The sequence below is a fragment of the Taudactylus pleione genome, unplaced genomic scaffold (genome assembly GCF_031769625.1).
Source record: "Taudactylus pleione unplaced genomic scaffold, aTauple2 ptg000201l, whole genome shotgun sequence".
Classification (NCBI taxonomy): Eukaryota; Metazoa; Chordata; class Amphibia; order Anura; family Myobatrachidae; genus Taudactylus; species Taudactylus pleione.
This window is the reverse complement of record NW_028284603.1, coordinates 41,534,959-41,558,562: the sequence shown is the minus strand read 5'-3', so window position 1 is coordinate 41,558,562 and position 23,604 is coordinate 41,534,959. Positions and strand designations below refer to the sequence as shown.

At 45.4% G+C, this 23,604-nt stretch overlaps 1 protein-coding gene across 1 annotated transcript; it reads left to right on the top strand.

Annotated features, from left to right (window-relative positions):
* The first annotated feature begins 548 nt into the window (after positions 1–548).
* Positions 549–11,984, top strand: NAA20 (N-alpha-acetyltransferase 20, NatB catalytic subunit). The gene is made up of 6 exons (XM_088477341.1): positions 549–712; positions 2,823–2,847; positions 2,957–3,047; positions 8,424–8,559; positions 8,646–8,791; positions 10,865–11,984. The coding sequence occupies exons 1-6, from the start codon at positions 660–662 to the stop codon at positions 10,948–10,950; spliced, it is 537 nt and encodes a 178-aa protein (XP_088333467.1). The 5' UTR covers positions 549–659; the 3' UTR covers positions 10,951–11,984.
* The last annotated feature ends 11,620 nt before the right edge of the window (positions 11,985–23,604 follow it).

Here is a 23,604-nt window from a genome sequence, read left to right as displayed (position 1 = left end):
ATTTATTCTTACCCCACTGAAGTTGGGGGAAATCGATGTCACGGCATCTCTTCACTGAGCTGGGAGAGCCGGGGGCAGCCTACCATCTCCAGGGATGCTGGGCTCGCCCCCGAAGTGATGAAAAGAGGGAGGTGCTGCAAGGCCATATCCCCTTTTCGGATGATGGGGTCCTGATCTTGTCATTCACAAAGTTGGGAGGTATGATCTAGCTAATGTTTTAACATCATTCTGGGATAGCTGTGTGTTAGCTGAAATTAAATAACTGTATCTAGTATAAAGACATGGCAACTGGGAACATGTGCCTTCAAAATGACAAAATATTTGACCATATTTAGGAACTGAAAAGAATTGGGTGCTTCAGCTGTCAGTGACTATCTGCAGCAGGAAACGTGGTCTGAACTCTGTCTCTGAATAGGATACACTCTACTGGCAGACTCTGAGTATAGCAGAAACCTGAGCCAGCCACAGCTCAGCTGAAAACTCATCTCTATGACAACCTGAGCCACATCAAGTATGGCTGCCACGGGTTTGTCCAGTGATCTTACGTCACTTCCGGTAACGTGCGTTGTTCTGTAGTGTGTACATGCCCAGTTTCCGCCAGTATCTCACCGCCGGTGTCCGCCTGCTGCTGCTGCTGCTGCTGATGATAATCGGAGAGGATGACCTCGCTACGAGCTTTCAATTGCGATGATCTGTTTCGGTTCAATAACATGTGAGACAACGGGCGGGGAGGCCAGGGCTCATCCCCACTGCTCTTTCCTTCCGCACTTCTCAGCTGCAGGCTTCTCTAGGCTAGTTAGGCTTATGTACATTCACTTAAGGGGATCTGTACACAACCGTGGGGGCAGAGGAAAGGCTCCCAGTATAGTCATCCTGCTGTTATTACAATGGCAATAACTACTTCCAGAGTTTCATATTGTCATCTAAAATAGATAGCAGCCTGCCAAAGCTGCTGTAAGCACATGCGTCTCTATGGTGTGTGCATAAAGGGGATTTACTGGCACGGGTGCACCAGTGAGGGGTCACACACAGCACCCGTACTGTACAGCTTTCATCAGTATAATCCTTACAGCACTGATCAGCACATTGCCTGGGTGACTTCTTATTGGAACTAAAAAAAAACTCATAAATGCAATAAGATAATGTTCACAGTATTTTCTAAAGTGCAAAATAACGATGGCTAACTTAAAGTATAAGTATCCCAAACCTTAGCAGCACCCTCCTTTCTCTTGTACTCCTCCCTGCCGCCATCTTGTCCCCCTATGTGTCTTTGTCCCTCACCTCCTGCATGTTCTCTGCGACACCTACAGATGTGTCCTCATACATCTAGCCTCCTTGCACGTTAAACAGCCCTTCTAATCGCGCCAGGGTAGTGCGGCTGGTGCCATCGCACAGGGCACCACAGGTCAGAGGGCGCTGTTTGGGCCTGTCAATTTTCTGTTTATTATCATTCCCACTTATAGCTTCCTCTTATTTCATCCCCAGGCCTCCCCTATCTCTTCCCTGGCCCTTCCCCGTGAGCCCATTCCCCTTTCCCATGGCCCTTTGAAAAATGAGGGGGCGCCAATGCTCTTTCTGGCACAGGGCACCAAAAATTCTAGCTACGGCTCTGAATCGTGCCATACCATGGTGTGACTCGGTAGCTCCGAGCGTCTTTCGTGCAACATTTTACCTTCAAATGCGTCTTACTCACACAATGATGTGAATAGGTAGCACAAGCAGCTTCTGCTGATTAAAATAATATGCAGCATGCCTATGTTCTGTGGGTGTGTCTGCATGTGAAATGCTACGTTACATTGTTACAGCCGCTGACACTGTAACGTAGTGTTTAGCATGCAGATACACCCACAGACGCACAGAGAACATAGGCATGCCGCATATCATTTTAATCAGCAGAAGCTGCTTGTGCTACCTATTCTCATAACTTTGTGAGTAAGTCTCATTTGACGGTAAAAAGTTGACGATAGTTGCTAGCGCTACCGAGGTACACGCAGCTCCCGCGTTGTGTGGCGCGACTTGTTGCGCACGGAGGATAGATGTATGTGGACACATCTGTATCATGTCATGTTGTTCATTATTGATGACTCGGCTTGTCTTCTGTCACTATATAATGAATGTTTCAAACAATCAAACAACTGTTGTTGCCTGAATAGTGATTGGAGGATGTAGACCTACCTGTCAGCTTGGAATATAGATTTCCAGACAATATGGCAAAGTCCGTAAAAGTACAAGTGATTTGTGAGTTTACATAATAAACAATTCAAGCGAACAATACCAAGGTTTTATGTTTTCATTGAAAAGAGCATTTCAGATTCAGAAGAATAGAAAAAAATATATACATTAAAGGGGAAGATAGATGGGGTAGGGAACCGTGCACATTCATATCTTTCTGTATGAATATACCAACAATCTAATTGAAATACATTTAAAAAGCATAAAGTATGGAGCCTGGTTAAGCATCAACTGAGAATGCGTAGCAAGGACCACGTAGTATTCTCAGAACCTTTCATAATGTGAGCAGAGGTTGTTGGAGGTAGGTAAGCTAAATATAAATCCCATTTTCAATATCTTTTTCAATGTCCAAAAAGAGGCATACACCACTCAGAATATAAGATTGAAAGTAATTCAGATTTAACCAGCGCAATTGAAGGTGGGTTTGGTGAGAGACATTTCTGTAAGATAGTCTTCCTACCAGAAATCGTCCCTACTTCTCTGGTAAAGATCCATGTGTCCAAATTTAAAAATTAGTTAGTAATAGAGGTTTTAGTTCTTATTTCAAGAAGTTAATAGAATTAATTTTGTTTACATTTTTTTTCCCACAGAAATTTGGATCCTCTCACAGAAACTGTATCCTTGTTGAAGTTTTGTAAAATTGATAATATCCATCAGTCTAATAATGGCCAACTGGCTAGATCAGCATATGAAAACCTTGTTTTGCCTTAATAAAAGATGCCAGTATGGGATCCCTTTCTACTTACAGTATCTGGCACACTGGCCAGAATATTTTATTGTTGCAGAGGCTCCAGGGGGAGAACTCATGGGTTACAGTAAGTACTTCCTTAACACTTCAGTTAATATTCATGTTCACTCTGTATTGCTTCTTCTTCTGAATGATTTAGCAGTGCGGTAACTTGAGTAATATATGCTGCTGAAGTAAACCAGCTGGATGGTAAAACACGGGCATAATAACAAAATATTGTGGGGCTGCTATTGGAGTCACTGCCACTATGCTATGGGTGAGCAGTGCGTTTCATTGTTCCATTGAGGATCAAATATTTCTAGTTTCCACCTTCCTAGAAATTACCCTTTAAAATAATACACAGTCAACTATTGGTGTGTTGCGAGTTAATCCCTAGTGTGTCATGTAGAAATGGACCTTCGCTGTCACATTACAGGAGAGATGGGTCTTGTGTGAGTATGTACTCCACAGTCCAGCCAATCAGCAGAACAAGGGGCGGGGAGACTGATTTCCTGCTCTCTTCACTTATTGGAGACTCAGTAGTCGTGGGATAAGTAAGAGAAGGGGGTTTGTAAAAAGAACACTAGGGGATATATTAACTAAAGTGTGGGTTTTTAGATTGGAGTTGTTGCCCATAGCAACCAATCAGATTCTAGCTATTATCTTTTAGAAGGTGCTAGATAAATAAGTAGAATCTGGTTGCTATGGGAACAACTCCACTTCTAAAAACCCGCACTTTATTAACTATACCCCTAGCAGTGTGAGCTTGGGAAGGGAATGGTTGGAGGAGGGAAAGGGGTATTTTTTGGTGTGGTTATACTGTGTGTGTGTATGTGCATACACTTATTTTGAAAGATGTGACCACCCCGTGCTCAAAAACATATTTTAAAAAAGTAAGGTTGTGTCATGTCAGAAAATAATTTGAGAAGCGGTATTTTAAAGCATTTAGTATGTGCTCTTGAAGTGTATTTAATATGTTGTGAAGCTGATTGTATGGAAAATAATATAAGTGAAATGGACCTGGATACACATTGGAGGAGAGGCTTTACACCTTCTAAAGCAGTTGGGAAATTACCTATACAGTAGCCACCATTTTGGCTTCTACCTACCATTTTATAGAATGTACTTGATAAATGCTAGCTATAAACTGAGTGGACCTTTGCCCCGGAATGGGGTTGAAATACCGACAGTGAAAGGCCGCCAGTAGGAGATCCCGACACCTGGTGGTAAGCATCTTAACCCCCCCCTAACTCTAACCCTCCCTTAGGGGTGCCTAACCTCCTCCCAGGGGTGCCTGAACCTAACTCCCCCCTTCCCGCAGCCTAAACCTCCCAGGGGGATGCCTAACCTCCCCCTAGTGGCGCCTAACCCCCCCCTTCCCCTAGCCTAACCGTAACCTTCCCCGGGGGGTGCCTATCCCTAAGCCCCCCAGGGGGTCCATAAACCTAACCCCACCCTATCCCCGGGCTAAGTGTTATGCTTACCTGGCACACGACGATCGGGATGACGGGGTTCGGTCTTCAGGCGTTGGGATTAAGATAGGCGTCGGTATTTCGACATCTATCTTAAATTCCGTGTCGGCATTTAGACCGGCGGCATTGCGCCCGCCGGTCTATTAACTACATCCCCTTTCCCCCAGCTGTCCACTTCTCCACTTTTTAAAAGGTTTAATAATTTTCCCCCATATATTTGAATTGTGTGCATTTCAGTGTTGCTTGCAGCATTCAGAAGCAGTAAGAGCTCATTAATTGATGACTTAAGAGGTTTATGTATCAAGCAGTGAAAAGAGTGGAGAAGTTACCTATAGCAACCAATCAGCATTCAGGTAACATTTATCAAGTACATTCTATTAAATGATAATGAGTAGCTACTTAGGGCAACTTCCCCACTCTCTACACTGCTTGTTACATAAAGCATTTAGCAAATGCTTGTCAGAAGCATCTTCAGCAAGGACAAATTGCAAATCTGGTGTAAAACTCCCCATGTGTCAGCGCCTAACACAGAATGGATTGTAGATTATTCTTTTAACTAATTAACTGGATAATAAAATTGTCCCCAAATTTGTTGACTTATGTAAATAACAGCTATTTAAACAAGTTTAAATATAACTCTATTAACAAATATGCATATTGGTTAATACAATTATACTGAATCAGGGTTAAATAGTTGTTGTTTAAATAATTTGATCATTTATAAAATGTACTATCTAATGTAGTAGTAGTATATTTTATGATTGATACGGTCATGTGTTATTGTACCTGTTGCTGTTTTGTATCTGTGTTTTGGGGTATTACAGCATTTATACGATTAGTGATTTCTACTTCAGGGTCCATAGGGGGTCCACAGGGTTGACCTTGGGGTATAGGTTGGGAACCAAATCCGGGCACCACGCAGTTAAAGCTTTTATCTCCCAGGATGCACTTGGGTCCACTCTCCCTATAACCCCACCCCCAAGCCAGAGGCACCTCAGTTTAAGTTGTGCCTGGCCGGAGTCGGGTCACCGTTTAGTGCAGTGGGGAGCTGATTAGCAGCCCCTAAGCTTTATTTTTTCTAAGTACAGAGTTTTTTTTTTTATTTTTACTTTGGACTTTCAGAGCGGCAGCGTCGGACTGTCCATAGGACGTCTAAGCTGCCGCTCTGTCACCCCGCCGGCGCTGAGACGCCAGTACAGATCTGGGGATCTCAGCGGGACCCCAGAGTCTGTACTAGCCGGACTCTGCGGGCGCCCAGGACTGCTGCCGGATCTACGGGGAGCAGGTAAGGTCGCGGATCACCGCTTGCTCTCCATTGGGAAGCGGGAGTCCTCAGCCGTTATGACGTGCATCCCGGGGACTAGTCTCTTCCCCAAGAGAGGTTTCATCTCCTGGTGAGCAGGGGGGGGGGGCCCTCCTGAGGTGACACTCATGGCCTTCTGACTCTATCACACTATGGTGTTACAGTCCAACTCTGGGGATTCTGAAGCAACCTTCAGTGACTCTTTGTCGGTGAAGGGGTTCTTCCAATTTGCGTACCTGTGTTCTCCAGTCTCCATTCTTCCTCGAGGGAAGTGTTTCAATCGAGACAGAGATGCTTTCCTGCTGGTGGCTCCTGATTGCCCCAGATGTCAGGGGTACTTGGTTTTTCGGTGTCTCTCCATCGATACTCCATTCCTGATGCTTCACTACCCAGACCTGTTGTCTCAGGGTCCTGGGGTTTGCCTTGGACCTGGGTCATTTGTCTTTGACTACGTCCCTACAGTGGTCTTACGGCTTCCATGGCTTTGTCATCGTTGGAATGATTGGAGCACATGGATCAGCTTTTGCTGGGACCTACCACAAACTGTGGCAGCCATCATTCTTATGGTATTATACCTATCGATACGATCCTCTGGTGTCCAGGATTTCCAGATATTCTGGCATTCCTTCCGGCTGGCTTGGGTTTCACCCTCGGCCTGGCCTTCCTGACAGTGCAGATCTCTACACTGTCAGTATGATTAGGTTATGGAATTGCTCCGCTCTGATATCCAGTTCATCCTGTGGAGTGTTTTCTGGATTATGCCTCCATTTGTCCTCCCTAGGGACTCCTTGGGAGTTAGGAGTGGTTCTTCGTTAACTCCGGGGAAAGTTAATGGAACCGCTGGTTGTGATAGCCATTACATGGTCTATTGCTTTGGCTTTCTCTCTTTCTATCAGGGAGTTTATATCAACCAGGTGAGTGTCGGAATTGGGAGCGTTCTCATGTGGCTCCCTCTTCTGGAGGGCATCTTGTCAGGGTGTGAGTTGCTCTCACCCTGTGTTTCTTCTTAGTGATTTTCAGGTTCCATATTATTCTGGAACTTATGGTGCGGCCATTCAGTCCCCAGTCCTCTCGGCTGGTGTGGCCTCATTGACTGTGGTCCGGCCTCTGTGGATTTATGTGATCCATTCAAGTTCCTGACGGAAATCGGACTCCTTATTGGTGGTCTGAGATTTCTGGTTTTAACAGGAAAGGATGGCCGGCCTATGGCCATATGTTGGCTGGACGGCCTCGTATGTCTTCTTCAGGGGCCTACCCATGGGTAGGCCTTTCTGTTGTTGCTGCTTGTTTTTTCTCGGGCCATGTAACCCTCGTGGGTGGCTCGCTGTGGCGCCTTGGCTGTTTTGCCTTGCTAGGTGGCCACGTGGTCTTCTGTCCACACCTTTTTAAGGTTCTAGGCATTGTTTTCCTTTGCCTCTCAGGATGCTTCCTTTTTGGCGGCGGATTCTCCTCTCAGCACAGGAGCGTCCCCTCCCTTGGTTGAACTGCTTTGGGACATCCCCAAGGTCAACCCTGTGGACCCCCTATGGACCCTGAAGTAGAAAACAAGAGATATGGTAAGAACTTACCTTTGTTATCTCTGTTTCTACGAAGTCCATAGGGTCCACAGGGCGCCCGCCCTGACGCACCTGGCTTCAAATGGGCTGTGTGACTGGTCACCGGTTTTCCGTCTCCCATTTCTGTGAGTATGGTTATCGAGTGTTCCAGTTTTCTCTCTTTTTTTTTTTTTCTCCTCCTCCGGCCTTTGGCTACTTACAGACTGAGGTGCCTCTGGCTGGGGGTGGGGTTATAGGGAGAGTGGACCCAAGTGCATCCTGGGAGCTAAAAGCTTTAACTGCGTGGTGTGGTGCCCGGATTTGGTTCCCAACCTATACCCCAAGGTCAACCCTGTGGACCCTATGGACTTCGTAGAAACAGAGATAACAAAGGTAAGTTCTTACCATATCTCTTGTTTTTTCACACATGTAGTTGTTATAGTGATTAATTAGCGTGTTCTTAGGGTGATGAACAGGTGAATACTATGACAATGATGTATCTGCTGTCATAAAGTTGTTTTTTTATTTTAACTGTGTAAAACATTTTCCTTGCAGCACATTTCTTGCAGGAAGATCAGCCATCAGCAGGACCGCCTGTCCCTACTTGCTGGTAGAGAGTCGGGGCCGCTGCAGTGCAATCAGCCCAAGCTGGTGGGTGACCCTTTTAGGATCACCGATCACAGCCGCCTTCCAGCAGTGACTGTGGCCGGGGGAGAGAAGGGATGCTGCAGCTTCCATGAGCTTGGGCTGCAGGAAGACTGTCTTCCTTTTAGGATGACGCTTCTGTAGCCCAGTTGGGAGGGGAGGTTGCTATGGCAACCAGGGGCCGGCCAAGTGTGCTATACTCTGCGGTCACCTGGAAGATGATCCCCCAGCTGCCGCTGGCAAGTGTTTCTGATACGTACATATTAGATGCAGCCACACAGGCAAGTGGTTAGGCTTCTGGAACATTGCAGTAATGCCCTCATTTACAGATGTTAGTCACTAGCATTAGGAGGGAAATGAGGAAGACAGATTAAAATTAAATAAAAGAAGCATTTCTGGAACATTTGATTTTAAGATTTTTTCTGCATGTTAAATCCATGTGTTCCTTTATAACAGCAGTGGTTTTAGAAATATGAAGTGCATGTAACTCACTAATGTTTGTGTTGTAGTAATGGGGAAAGCTGAGGGCTCGGTGGCCCGGGAGGAGTGGCACGGACACGTCACTGCTCTCTCCGTAGCACCTGAATTCCGCCGTCTAGGCCTAGCTGCTAAACTGATGGAACTTCTGGAAGAGATTTCTGAAAGGTGACAACTGCTCAGTAAATGCGATGCATTGTGCCTTGTACACTCCTGTGCTCTGTGCTAATATTTGTGTGTGTCCCTGCTTTCAGGAAAGGAGGATTTTTCGTGGATCTTTTTGTTAGAGTCTCCAATCAGGTGGCAGTCAACATGTATAAACAGCTGGGTTACAGCGTGTACAGAACAGTGATAGAGTATTACTCAGCCAGCAATGGGGAGCCAGATGAGGATGCCTATGGTAAGAATAATGATGGGCCTGTCTTATACCCATGTCTAAGTGATTACAATTACTACATAGCATTGTTACAGACTATTAGGGTTCCTACTCGACTTCTTTCTGGGTCCATTCCCAATCTAGCTCGGACTACATTCATCATGGTATCCCAGGTGTATGAATATTTATTACACACCCAGCTGTTGCCTTGTCCCAACTCTCTTGCATGCTCATTGTTACTAGGTAACTCTGAGTATCTATGGGGCCAATTCCTGTTGCGGCCATGTGCTGGGGTCATGTGTTTCTGTTACCTGAATCGTCTCATTTCTACCATCTACAGAACATTTTAATATGTTTTATAATAGTTTCAAATACGCTTGTGACGGGTTCCATGTTGGACCATATCCCCTTACGCTCAGAGGAAACAGTAAAAGAAAAATCCTGCAACTTTATTCCTGTACTTGGCTCTGAATAACTGACCATTATGCCCCTATATGAGGGTGTTTGGCTTTCTACAGATGTGTCCTTATACATCTTTGCTGCAGTCACACTAAAAAAGCCCCTATCAATGCGCCAGGTCCTGTGAGAGACTGCTAGCGTCGGCTGTCTTTTTTTGCCGAAAATGCGTCTAGTGACTCACAATGCGATGTGACTAGGACGCACCAGCAGACTGCGCTGATTCATTTCATATGCAACAGACGCCCTAGTACACTAGTAGAGTAGCACAGGACCTGGCGGCTCACTCACACCAGGCAAGTCGTCCTACACTGCGTATTGAGGCTAGATGTATGAGGACACATCTTTACCTTTACTAGTGTGAGTAGAATAACAGTACGGAGTTTATTTACCTGCTAGAAAGTGAAATGAGAAGAGCCATATAATGTGCATAACTGTTGCCATGAGTTGTTTACCTATAGTTTTTGCTGTTTTGGTCAAAAATTGTGATTCGCCCTGTAACCAATATCCTGACTCATGTCATCACGCTGCAAAATAAAATACATTTGGCAACCTAGGAATTTAAGGACCCCTAAAGTACAAGTTGCATCATCATTATTAGCATCATTATTAGCATTATTGTTGATTTGTTAGTGCTTCGCAGCCCCCAACAGCATGGAAGACATACATAAAATAGGGACATACAAGCTAGATAAAATGAAATGCATACTATACATGAGAATAAAGAAGAGCTTACGTTGTATTTGAAAGTGGACACAGCTGAAATAGGAGGATCACAGTGGATGTTCTGACAGTTGTGTGTGTAGTATAGGTGGAGGGAAGTAAGGGTGAGTCCTTTTGCCTGGATCTTGGAGGATGCAAATTGCATGTGTATAGATGTGCAAAGGGCTGCGGAGAGAGAGGAAGATCAGTCTTTCTGCTGCATTAACATAGATTGTAGCAGGGATAGATGGGTGAGGAGAATACCAGATAGCAGGAGGTTGCAGTAGTCAAGGCGGGAGGTAATGAATATGGATAAGTGTTTTGGTAGCATCTTGGGTAAGAAAACTGCGTAGTCCGACACTATTTCTGGAAGTGAGGAATAAAGCAGAGGGTGGAGTTAAGACTGACACGATACGATGTGTGACCCAGCGATGGGACGATACATCACGCGGTCTGTGTACGGCGGCACTATGTGACATTACATGCTGCATGTAACAGTACAGCATCGTTCATTGCATTGTCCCATCTGTTGATATTAGGTGAGGGGGTGACTCTGGGGGGAGGGAGGATAATTTCAGTTTTGGACAAGTAGAGTAGGGACAGCAATTTGGAGACAGCAAAGAGAAGTAAAAGGAGTTTTATCTCAGATACTGATAAACTTTTTGTAGAGAGAGGTTTAGCGCTTGGGAGAGCAGACTTTAGTTATACATACTGAAGGACATAGACAGTTGGCCTTTCTTCAGTAATGATTAGTGATAGAGAACTTTTACATTCACCAAGTGTCCTGGTACAAGCCAGTTCAATTCATGGTCTATCAGGTGGATTTCTGTCCTAACATTTGTGACTATGTAAACATGTCCTCAGACTGATTAATGTGATATTTGTATTTTTTTGCACATAACATGGACAAAAAAAAATGTAATCTATTTATTTTCCCAGATATGAGGAAAGCACTATCAAGGGACACAGAGAAAAAGTCCATTATACCTCTACCCCACCCTGTGCGGCCAGAAGACATTGAATAACCTTAGCTGTGGTTCTTGGGCAAAGTACTAAGGATATGTGCATATTCTGTAGTAATGCCATTACATGAGTCCTTGTTATGTGTTTATTGCAAACTAATGGTGAAAAATAATTTATTATGGTATGATCTCCCTCGCCCCAAATGGTGTCCTGACTCCATGTACTAGGAGTGTCATCACAGCTGTTAGCAGTACACTCTAACCAGTGTGCCTAAGAACTGTGCTGGGAATCTGTGTGTAATGCCGCCAGACTAAATACAGACGCTAAAAGCCCAAACCATCAGGATCCCTACTGGGGCTCGTAAGTATCCTAACCCCCTCCACTCCCTCCCTCCTCCACCCCCGGCGGTGCCTAAACCTCCCCTCCCTGCACCCTTAACCTAGCCCTCCTGGGGTGGTGCTAAGACCTCCGGGGGTTCCCCCTAACATAACAACCCCCCCGCTGCTAAGCGCTAACACTGCCCGGCTTTCCTTCGTTCGGGAAGCCGTTTGTCTAGATTCCGGTGTCGGGATTTCACCGCTGGGATTTAGTCAGGCGGCTTTTGGGCCGTCGCATTTTGACCGCATCCCGTCTGCTGTACACATGGCCCAATCGTATATATTATATAAATGCCAAATGTTTGTGTGACTACTTGTTTAATGTGCTCCGTTACAGAATGTGTAATGCACCTGGCACAAGCCAATCAGGTCTGCAAGGAGTGGCATGGACTTATTCTTTCCTGAATTGTAACCAGGCTGTTTTGCAAGACAGGCACAGGGCCCTGTGATTTTTTTTTTTTTTTGCTGTTTTCATTTAAAATGTACTAATTGTGTGTGTATATATATATATATATATATATATATATATATATATATATATATATATATATATATGTGTGTGTGTGTGTGTGTACACAAACCACTTTGCCCAAGAACCATATGTAAATATAGCTTACAGATGATGTGTGCTGCAATACACTCCTATATGCATGAGTTGATGATGCTGTAAGAAGCTATGTATCAAACAATGGTCATCTATAATAAAACATGCTGCTGTTCTAGAGACTATAGTGACATTATTTATATAACTTTCCCTATTCTAAAGGTAAGTGAACAATAAAACGAAATGTAAATATAAAGTCACTCAATAGGGTTGTGGGGCACCATAAGCAGCCAGCATGGAGTTTAGCAATGTCTGGAGAGATGCAGTCCTATTATCTCACAAGAAAGTAACTCAACTGCCATCTGGTGGATAATGATGGGAACTGCTGTTTCAGAATATCCTATAAATACCTTGGGTTTACAGCTGGTGACTGAAGACCATCACATGTGATGATTTAGCGTTCTGCTCATCAAGCTGTTTGAATGTTGAAATGCTATATAAATGTAAATTTCTGATTGGCACAAATGAAAAAAGAAATGGCAATAAGATATATGGTTTTCCACATTCCTATTGCTGTGCATCTGTTATGGAGCATACACACGGTCAGATTTGTCAGATCTGTCAGATGAACGATTTTACCAAAGATTTGAACGATTTTTGACTGCATTAAATGAGTGGAATCGTCCAAGTCTGACTGCAAATACATCAGATGTCAGATATCGTTATCTGACCATCGGGAACGCGCATCGTTCATCTGACAGATGTGTCAGATTTTCCTTCAGATATGAACGATTTTTTAAATCGTTATCGTTCAGATCTGAAGAAAAATCTGACCGTGTGTGCGCCATTAGACTTGCAACAACAATTATTCACCAAGGGGTCACTCAATTCAATTGTCAGCGTTGTGATGTTGCTCCCGGGATAAGTGCCTGGAGCCAGACGTGAATTGGGAATTGAAAGTAGCCCCATGTATACTTTCTTGCAGTGGTGAGTCGGTCCCTTGCGCGCGCCCAAAAATAGGGTTTGGTCTTGTTATAAGGGGCGTGGCCTAGAGTGACATGCCATGCCCACAAGCCACTCAGTCCCTATCTCAAGTGAATAGACACCACACGCATGTGCATAGCATCTATTCACCGCTTGCTCAAGCAGAGCAGCGGGTGAGAGGGGGCATCCCAACATCCCCACCACCACCACCGCAGGGAAAGCTCTGTCTGAAAAGAAAATGTCAGCCACATTTTGGGATGTTAAGCGACTCATTGCGGGCCGCACTGCTTGCTATGACAGGTGGCGGTAGGCTGCCTTTCTTGCAAGTGCAGGGCCGGCTCTAGGCCAAGTAAAGCCCAGGGTGATAAGTCCCATTGGTGCCCCCATTGGAAAAAAAAATCTTTTCAGTTTTTTTGTGTGTACTACATAAAAATACACCTTACCTATATGGGGGTGTCCCTGCAATGGGGAACGTCTGAGTCTGAGGACATTGAAGAAACTGTCTGCCCAGGGAGAATCAGCCAGTATTCACGATTCATGTAGGAGATCACTTGGTCCGGTAGATGCCTATTTGTGTAGCAATAAATCCAATGTCATCATCATACAACAGAGGTTCAACCAGATTTGTGTACCCTGTGTCACCTACTGTCCCCCATGTATCCCCAGCCTCCTGGCCCCTGTCACCTCTGGTCTCCTGGGTGTGTCCATCCTATTATGTCTCTCCGGCCTTCTGCCCCCCGGGTCTCTCCAGCCTCCACCCTGGGTCTCTCCATGCTCAGATATGACTATACTTGGCTATTTTCATATATTATGCCAGCAGCATCGTTACATGTATCAATACATTGTGCACAATACTAGTAGTGCCCTACACCTAGGGGTACCCTTATATATAACAGTGACAAACTCATAACAGCTTTGTCCACACATGTATCAGCTGTGGAACTACAGCTATACCAGCAGTGTCCATATGCATAAAAGCATTGCCAATATACAGTCAGGAGCATAAATATTGGGACATTGAAGGAATTTTCATATTTTGGTCTCTATTCACCACCACAATGGCTTTGAAATGAAACAAACAAGATGTGCTTTAACTGCAGACTTTCAGATTTAATTTGAGGGTAATTACATCCAAATCAGGTGAACGGTGTAGGAATTACAACGGTTTCTATATGTGCCTCCCACTTTTTAAGGGGCCAAAAGTAATGGGACTATCAACTCAAAAGCTATTTCAAGGACAGGTGTGGGCTATTCCCTCGTTATTTCATTATCAATTAAGCAGGTAAAAGGTCTGGAGTTGATTCTAGGTGTGACATTTGCATTTGGAATCAGTTGCTGTCGACTCTCAATATGAGATCCAAAGAGCTGTCACTATCAGTGAAGCAAGCCATCATTAGGCTGAAAAATCTAAACAAACCCATCAGAGAGATAGCAAAACATTAGGTGTGGCCAAATCAACTGTTTGGAACATTCTTAAAAAGAAAGAACGCACCGGAGAGCTCAGCAACACCAAAAGACTTATTGGGACAATAAGTATTGTCCCAATATTTATGCACCTGACTGTACATTCCTGCAGTGCTCATATAGGTAATAATATAGAAGGGTTGGGCATGAAATACCGGCAGTCGGCATGTCTGCTGTCAAAATCCCGTTGCTCAGTAACCTGTGAGGCAAAAAAGCAAGGACTGGTTATGCGTTTAGGGGGTGGGGCCACACGGTCGTTTTTGACTAATTGTCCTCTGCAATCAGCTACATGTGTCGCAATAGCGGACGGTATTCACAGTATCTCCTTTGGTGAGGAAATCAATAAGTAGCACGCCCTTGTGGTCCCAAAACATGGTCACCATGACCTTCTTTGCTAATGGAGTTGTTTTGAATTTCTTCGCAGATAGGGACGGTGTGTGTTGCCATGACATGGATGTTTGCTTCGTCTCTGGTGTCACATGATGCACCCACGTTTCATCACCTGTAGAAATACTGCAGGAACTGCATCAAGTGCACGAGAGACAATCCCATCTTATTGGTTTTGTGAACGTCTGTGAGTTGCTGTTTCCAGTGTCACATGATTCCGTCGTTTCATTTCCTGTAACAATACACTGCAGAAACTGCACTCCCTCCTCGTGGTGCCGCGTCAAGTGCGAGAGACAATCCCATCCTATTGGTTTTGTGAACTTCTGTAAGTTGCTTTGGTACTCACCATGAACACTTTTGCCTTTACCCCAGTTGCTCATTAACAATGTTGTGCACAGTACCCACAGTTCGTCAGTAATATCACTTACTCAATTCCGTCTATTCTGAATCAGACCTTCAATGCGGCACAAATTGTCATCTGTGTTGAATGTGCTTGGCCAGCCGTTATCAAAGGCAGCCATGCTGGGTTACTTGGTGTTGCCCGGGTTGAAGACTGGACCTTGAAGTACACCTACAGCCTTCATTTTTTTTATATTGTCCTCATCTATAACCTGGATAACTCTGCAAATTAGGAGTAAATGACAGTGCAGGCATGCATATTCTTATACCGTTTGGAATGGGGTATATCAGGAGCAGACTGACTTACAGAACAGAAATCAGTATAGCTTCCAAAATCACTTGAATTTCATAAATCAATGCAGAACAGTGGGGGTGATTAAGCTGAAGACGGATATGCTATTGCAGCTGCTAGCAACTGCGATAGCTGTAACATGGTAATGAAGCAGGAGGCTTCACGCCTCCTGCATCAATACTGATCCGAGCTGCGTCCAAGGACACAGTAATGGATCATCTACAATTCCTTCAGCCGGTTGAGTGACCATGGGGTCACGCAAGCCGGTTGCCGCAGATGAGTGAGAGAGGCCAGGAAATCTCTATCAGCCAACGGAGATCCTGGCCTCCCTACTCCTCCTCCCCCCAACGGTGGCAATGTACCTCCACTTTGGGAAACGGAGGCTGTTGCTGCACCCTTCCCAGAAACAGCAGCAGACTGTCAATCACTGACAGTCTGCTGCCGACTGTGTGTGGGATTGCAGACCCGTACTGCACATGCGCAGATTCCTGATAATCGGGAACTGTGTGGTCCTTGTTACTGCGTCTGCAGCTGAATCGCCCCCTAAAATCACTCTGCAGACCAACATTGAAGACCACGTGTAGGAGGGCTGCCATCTTGGGGGGAATTCCGGGACTGGAGTCCCATTTCCAGACAGAAGGGGGCCAACCTGCAGTGGCACTGTGTGGCTGCGATCAATCTCCCCTGCTGTTTATAATCTCTGTATGTTAAGCTTTGCCAGGATCAAAGATTGTGGATTGATTATGCGGTTTGCCACAGTCTGCATTTATCTAGTGCTGAGCTGCTCATGAGCCTGCCAGGCACTCTAAGGCCCCTGGGGCAGCTGCTGTAAGATTAGACAGTGAGTGAGATGCTAATAAAGCACACTGTTTAATGTCAAAGTTTTTCATGCAACCACAGTGAGCTGACTAACTTTGTATTTCATGTATGTGGCTGTTGGAAAAGTGATATAACACAGCACTTAGGAAGAGATGGGAGTGTGACAAGAGTGTGTATGAAGCCAGCCCCTCAGCCCCAGAACCTGCATAATTTAAGAGTGTCCTGATTTTTTGGGATTGTGTGACAGTCTATGGCCCTGACAAAGTTCAAGGCACTCCATGGTCTCAATAAATGCACTCAAGCAGCCTGTATAACATGTCGATATATAATAGACAACAACATGTTTTTTCCACCACACACAGATTAGTGTCAACCGTTTGTATCACACCCTACTCCATCAACTGTACATCTGCACTTCTTGTGGCTTACACAGGGTTAGGAGCAAATCAAAATGAGCAGATTTGCACCTTGGCAAAACCATGTTGCATTGCAGGTGGGGCAGATTTAAAATATTTAGAGGTGGCCATGCCCTAGCTGAATTCTAAATGTTAGTGTAAAGGCTGCTCAGTATTTGTTTTTAAGGATATGGATGACAAAAAAACAGCACTGTTTCGTGATGAACTTTCCAATAAGGTGAGCAGCACATAAATTAAATAATAAATCAATTTAATATAGTAAACAATTATATAACTGCATTAATTTGTGCAAAACTTAAAAAATATATAAAAAGGTTCTACGGAGCACAAGTGAGAGCAGAACCCAATATCAATAGCTTATATTTACACACGTAATAAATGTTAATCAACATACCTCAAATCGGAGTCATCAAAAATCTTGCATATCCACACTAAAATGTCAAACTGGAAGGTATATATTTAAATAAAAAGCACTCCAGGGGTAATTTATTTATATGGCACAATGAATTCACTTCTTAGCTGAAACAATTCCTCAATGGCGCATAGTACCTTTACACACAGAAGTGATATAACCCGGGAAGTAGTAATCTCATCCTCTGAGGTTTATGGGATTTGTGACCCATGGTGAACTTGCTGCAGGAAAAAGGAGAGTATTAACTCTGTTTCTTCGAAGTCCATAGGGTCCACATGGAGATAATGAGTTGTGGGTGGTAGATAGGAGGACCGGACACCAACAGTTAAAGCTTTTGCTATCCCAGGATGCTCCAGTCCTTCACCCCTGTACCCCGCCCACAGCCTGAGGCAATCAGTTTTGTCAACAAGCCCAAGGCAGGAGCAAGATAGGAGACAAGGAATACTGGTACACGTAAAAATCACATTCTCACACAACAGAGAAGAAAAAATGGTGACCAAGAGAAGAAATCTATAGAAGCCAGGTGCGCCAGGGCGGGTGCCCTGTGGACCCTATCGAAGAAAGAAAGTTAACAAAAGGTCAGTCTACCATAACTATCCTTTTCTTCAGGATCCATAGAGCTCCACAGGGAGACAATGGGGATGTCTCAAAGCAGTTGTTCAGGGGCGGGGACGTCCCTTAGCTGAGAGGAGAATCCGATGTCCAAAGGAAGCATCCTGAGAGGCATAGGTATTAAAGGCATTAGAACCTAAGAAAGTTGTAGACAGATGACCACGTGCCACCTTCATAGTTGTTCGGCAGATGCGCCACGGCAGGCTGCCCACGAGGGACCCACAGAGCGAGTAGAATGAGCAGAGACAGTATCCGGCACAGGAAGTCCAGCCTGCGTGTAAGCCTGTGAGATAGTCATCCAAAGCCATCTAGACAGAGTCTGTATATTAGCTGGCCAGCCCTTCTTGTGGAATCCATATAGGACAAAGAGGGTATCCGTTTTCCTGATGGAGCTGGTACGGTCTACGTAGAGCCTCAGAGCACAGACCACCTCCAAGGAGGCCTCACCTGCAGAGAGATCAGGTGATTGGAAGGCCGGAACTTCAATTTCTTCAACGAGAGACCACCTTGGGAAGGAAGCCCGGGCGGGTTCAAAGAACAGCCCTGTCCCGATGAAAGATCAGGAATGGGGAGCGACAGGAGAGCTCCCCTAAATCTGACATCCTACGGGCAGACGCGATAACCAGAAGAAAATGAGTCTCAGTAGTGAGCCATTTGACGTCTACTGATTCTAGGGCTTTAACTGGAGGAGCCTGAAGTGCTTGGAGAACCGATGACAAATCCCACAGAGCCACTGGAGGGACAAAGGGGGGTTGAATACGGAGAACACCCTAAAGGAAGGTGTGAACATCCGGTAGTGGAGCAATTCTGCGCTGGAACCAGATGGGCAGAGCAGAGACGTGCACTTTCAGAGAGGCCAGGCGGAGTCAGAGATCCAATCCAGCTTGAAGAAAGGCAAGATTCAAGAAACCTGAAAAACCTGAGGGTCAAAGCTTCTGGTAGCACACCACTGGAAGTATGTATGCAACACCCAGTGATAGATCCGGGCAGAGGTCGGCTTACGCGCTCTGAGAATGGTCTGGACCACAGAGCGAGAAAACCCTTTGGACCTTAGGACGGATGTCTCAAGAGCCACGCCGTCAAAGACAGACGGGCCAAGTCTGGATGTAGACAGGGACCCTGAGACAACATGTCCGGTCATTGAGGAATTGGGAAAGGAGCGTCTATGGAGAGGGTTTGAAGTTTGGAGTACCAAAGCCGGAGCTACCAATAGGACAGTACCCCCGTCTTGCTTGAATTTCCAAAGGACCCGAGGAAGGGAGACTGGAGAAGAGGTACACCAGATGGAAGGTCCACTTCACTGACAAGGCATCTATGAAGGCTGCTTCGGGATCCCTTGTCCTGGACCCGTACACCAGAAGCTTGTGGTTGTGTTGTGAGACCATAAGGTCCACTTCCGGTAAGCCCCATTTGTCCACCAAGAGTTGAAAGACCTCTGGGTGTAGAGACCACTCCCCGGCATGCACATCATGACTGCTGAGGAAATCTGCTTCCCAATTGAGAATCCCCGGAATGAACACCGCGGAAATGGCCGGGAGATGGCGCTCGGCCCATGTGAGAATGCATGACACTTCTGCCATTGCTGACCGACTTTGAGTGCCTCTCTGGTGATTGAGGTAGGCCACTGCTGTGGCGTTGTTGGACTGTACTTGTACTGGCCTGCCCTGAAGAATGTCCTGAGCCAGAGTGAGGGCTCTGTAGATGGCTCGGAGTTCTAGGACGATGATTGGTAAGATCCCCTAGGCGGGAGTCCAGCATCCCTGGAAGGAGTGCTGGCCGGTCACTGTGCCCCACCTGCAGAGGCTTGCATCCGTTGTGAGGAATCCAAAAGGGGTGACCCTTGTTTAATTGGGATGTCTGTAACCACCAGGAGAGGTAACTTCCAGAGAGAGGACCATTGTCTGGGATCTGATTAGATGGGGCATCCCATTCCATCTGGAGAGGATTAGGTGTTGTAGGGGCCTGGAGTGGAACTGAGCAAACTCCACCATGTCGAAGGTGGATACCATGGACCCAAAGATCTGCATTGCTGAGTGAATTGACACTCGGCGACTGTGGAGTAACCTGCGCACTCGGTGCAGCAGTGCGGAGATTTTATCTGCTGTCAGGAAGATTCTCTGAGCCTGAGTATCCAGAAGGGCTCTCAGATGTACCATCCTTTGCAAAGGGGTCAGGGAAGACTTTTTCCAATTGATCAACCAGCCGTGTGTTTGTAGAAAGGCAATTGTTATCTGAAGATGGCGTGAAGGACATAGAGAGCGAGCTAAGAGCAAGAAGTCGTCCAAGTATGGGAGTAGTCTGATCCCTTGACGACTATGGTAGGCCGCCATAACTGCCATGATCTTGGGAAAGACCCCCGGAGCTGTAGAAAGCCCAAAGGGCAGTGCCTGAAATTGGAAATGTTGCTGTAGGACAGCAAACCGGAGATAGCGCTGATGGGAGGGCGCTATAGGTACATGTAGGTAAGCGTCCTGAATGTCTAGAGACACCATAAAGTCCCCAGTTTCCATAGCTAGGACAACAGAGCGGAAGGTTTCCATACAAAATCTGGGCACCCTGATAAACTTGTTCAGAGACTTGAGGTTGAGGATAGGCCGATGAGACCCATTGGGCTTCTGAACCAAGAAAAGGGTAAAATAATAACTCTACCCACACTGTGATGAAAGGACTGGAATTATTACCCCCCAGTGCAGCAAGGACTGAATGGCCGTTTGGAGCAGGACTTTGCTCGGGTCTGATGGAGGGCCTGTGTAAAAACTGCTGGGGGGCCAGTCTCAGGAATGAGAGTGTACCCAGGAGTCTGTTGTGGTCTGACACCAGAACTGGGTGAATTGAAGAAGTCGGCCTCCAGGCCTGCCCTGTCCAGCTGAAGGTTTGTCCTCAGATTTAGCAGCTGGACGTCTAGTAGCCCAGGCCTGCTTGGCCCTGGGCTTGGAGGCCTTTGTGGATGCTGACGGCCGAGGAAAGGACTGACCTTTTAGCTTTTCCCTGGGGATGAAAGGACTTAAGGATGACATCCGAGGCCGTGATGTAGACGCTGAGGGCAGAAAAGCAGTCTTAAAAGCCAATGTAGACACAATCTTGTACAACTCTGGGCCACACAGGATCTCCCTAGTGTAAGACAGCGATTCCATGGACTTCTTAAGAGTCCGTGTCAGCCTTCCATGAACAAAGCCAAATGATACGGCAGGCTACCACCGAAGTAGCAGATGCCTTGTAAGCTAGGAGACCAGTATCCAAAGCCGCTTCTCCTAAATATGAGGCTGCATCCCTATTGTGGGAGATGTAGGACAGCTGTTCCCAGGAAGCATCAGATGGAAATGTATCCTCTAGAGCACAGCTTCTCGAACTCGGTCCTCATGACCCCACACATGGACGTGCATGTTTGCAAGGTCTCTTCAAAGAATCAAAAGTGAAATAATTATAACCACCTGTGGATCTTTTAAAATGTGTCAGTGAGTAATGAATACACCTGTGTACCTGCTGGGTGACCTGGAAAACGTGACCTTTGTGGGGTCCTGAAGATCGAGTTTGAGAACCACTACTCTAGAGCACAGGTTTTTGCTCTTGAAGTAAAAATAAATAAAATAAAAGCGTGGGCTTCTTAAATCGGTGATCTAGCTCCTGCCAGACACCAAGACAAAGTGATTGCCTCAGGCTGTGGGCGAGGTATAGGGGGTTAGGATCGGGGCATCCTGAGATAGCAAAAGCTTAACTGTTAGTGTCCGGTCCTCCTATCCACCACATACACCCCATTGTCTCCCTGTGGAGCCCTATGGACCATGAAGAAGGAATATAGCAATATCCCTGGAGATGGCAACTGTGTGCTGCACAATAGACTGCAGCATCAGCTTGCCGCTGGAGGGCAGGAACCGCTCGCATATCTAAACCGGTGTTCTTATTGGTTAAAAGTTCTATAATATCAAATGACCAGAACCCCATTAGGATGCTGGGACTTGCAGTTATATTCAGTCACAAGTGTGCTGTAACATTTGGAGCCGTGCAATAATGTAATATGCCACTCACTAGTCCTGACTGGCATCTCTGTCAAATTTTTGGAAGGAGACAGCCACCCCCTTGCTCCCTTCCCCTGATGCCTAGGATTCTAACAAATAATAAAGAGTTATAGTTTAATGGACCTTACTGGCACATCCAAACCAGAATCCATTTTGTGTTGTATGGTTATACGAGTGGTATAATAGAAGTTGTTCCTGGAGTGTCCCACCACCATCAGGATGGAGTTCTGTGCGCACAATAAATCTGTGTTATAGATCACTTAGGGGCCTATGTATTAATAATCAAGGTAATGCCATGATTAACAATCCAACTCGCCGTGAATATTTTCATGTTTAATGAAAATATCCCAGCTATGTAGTACCCAGAACTCGCAGGAACAGCAGTTGCGTAACCGCTGTCCCCGCGAGTTATATCCCCAGCATTTCGGAGAAGTTTTTCAAAGAAGTTAAAGACTTCCCCCGGGGGAAGCGGACACTACGCATGCGCACAGCGTCAGCTTCTGGGACTGGCCAGGGGCGAGATCAAAAGATCTCTTTCCTTCCCCTGGAGACCCCATAGTCAAACAGTAGTTTACACTATCTGAAGATGGTGTAATCTACCGGTGCTAAACTCCAAAAAGCTTAGGTTTTAGTAGTTTAGTACATAGGGGTCAGATCGTAGTCCCCATTGATAATAATGGTGACTGCGATCTGAAGTGCTAATTATCACTTTGCAGGAGATTTTACAGAAACCTCCTGCATTGTGCCATTAGTACATAGGATCAATACATACCGTAAATTATGCAGAAACTGCAGTTTCCACATAATCATTTTATGTAAAAAATGGCTTGATAGATAGGCCCCTTAGACTGTAAGCTACAAGAAGCAGGGACTTGCGATTGATTAAACATTAGCTATAAAAGCACTGTGATTTATGGTGGTACTACATAAATATTTATTAGTATTTTAACAATCGTACAATGGAGGTAAATATGGTCTTTCCAATGTCATCATCCCTAGATGCATTTTGACTCATTGCGGCTCCTCATTCAGATGATTCATGCTCCATTTAATGCAAGTTAAACACATTGAGGTCAATGGAGTATCCAATCATCACCCAAACTCTAACTATGAATAGGCTAATTACACATATGCTTCATGTGTTTGACATACATTTTCAAATGTAAATAAGATGCCAGTGCATAGAAGGCCTTGTGGTTGAAACACATTTACACATTTGTGTCAGCTGTCTCACAGAAAGAAACCGTTTCTCTCTTTCTTCCAATGGGGAACATTGGAAACGCTGGGGTATAGCTGGAGGCGTCTGGGCATTCTCAGAATAAAGGGGTATATTTACTAAAATGCAGGTTTTTAGAAGTGATGTTGCCCATAGCAACCAGATTCTAGCTATTATGTTCTAGAAGGTGCTAGATAAATAGTATTTGATTGGTTGCTATGGGCAACACCCTCCACTTCTAAAAATCTGCACTTTAGTAAATCTACCACTAAAAGTCTGACAACACTGGCTCCTCAGCCTCTATACCCCACCATATGCCAGACTAGTCTATAGGAGGGGAGTTATCAGAAGCAAGCAACATTGTCAGAGTCTCCAGAATACCCATTTGGAAGTAAGAAAACATAATTTCTTGTACTCGTGATGAATCCTAATCTCTGATTCCATGGGGGATATTGTTCCAGGGCATGCCCTGAGATGTTCTTTGTTTTTGTGTCTACTTGTTATGTACTTCTATAGAGGGGCAGAAGCTTATTGTGTCAGATATTTATTGTGCAAGTGTCCAGACTCCTCCAGCTACACCCAAAAGTCTCTACCGTCCCAATGGAACTAGAGAAAAGGATTTATCGGTGAGTACAAAATCATGTTTTATGGCCGCTTCCTATCATCGTAAATACATAATGGAGGAGCTTAAACTTCTATCTACTCTAACTGAAGTGATACATGCAAACAAAAATATTCAGATTATAAGTGGCAAGGTTCCAAGAACACCAAAACGTGC

Coding starts and splice junctions, on each gene's coding strand:
- NAA20 (XM_088477341.1), top strand. CDS start 660: ATGACCTCGCTACGAGCTTTCAATTGCGATGATCTGTTTCGGTTCAAT. Junction 3,048..8,423: donor GGGAGAACTCATGGGTTACA/GTAAGTACTTCC, acceptor TTTGTGTTGTAG/TAATGGGGAAAGCTGAGGGC. Junction 8,560..8,645: donor CTGGAAGAGATTTCTGAAAG/GTGACAACTGCT, acceptor CCCTGCTTTCAG/GAAAGGAGGATTTTTCGTGG.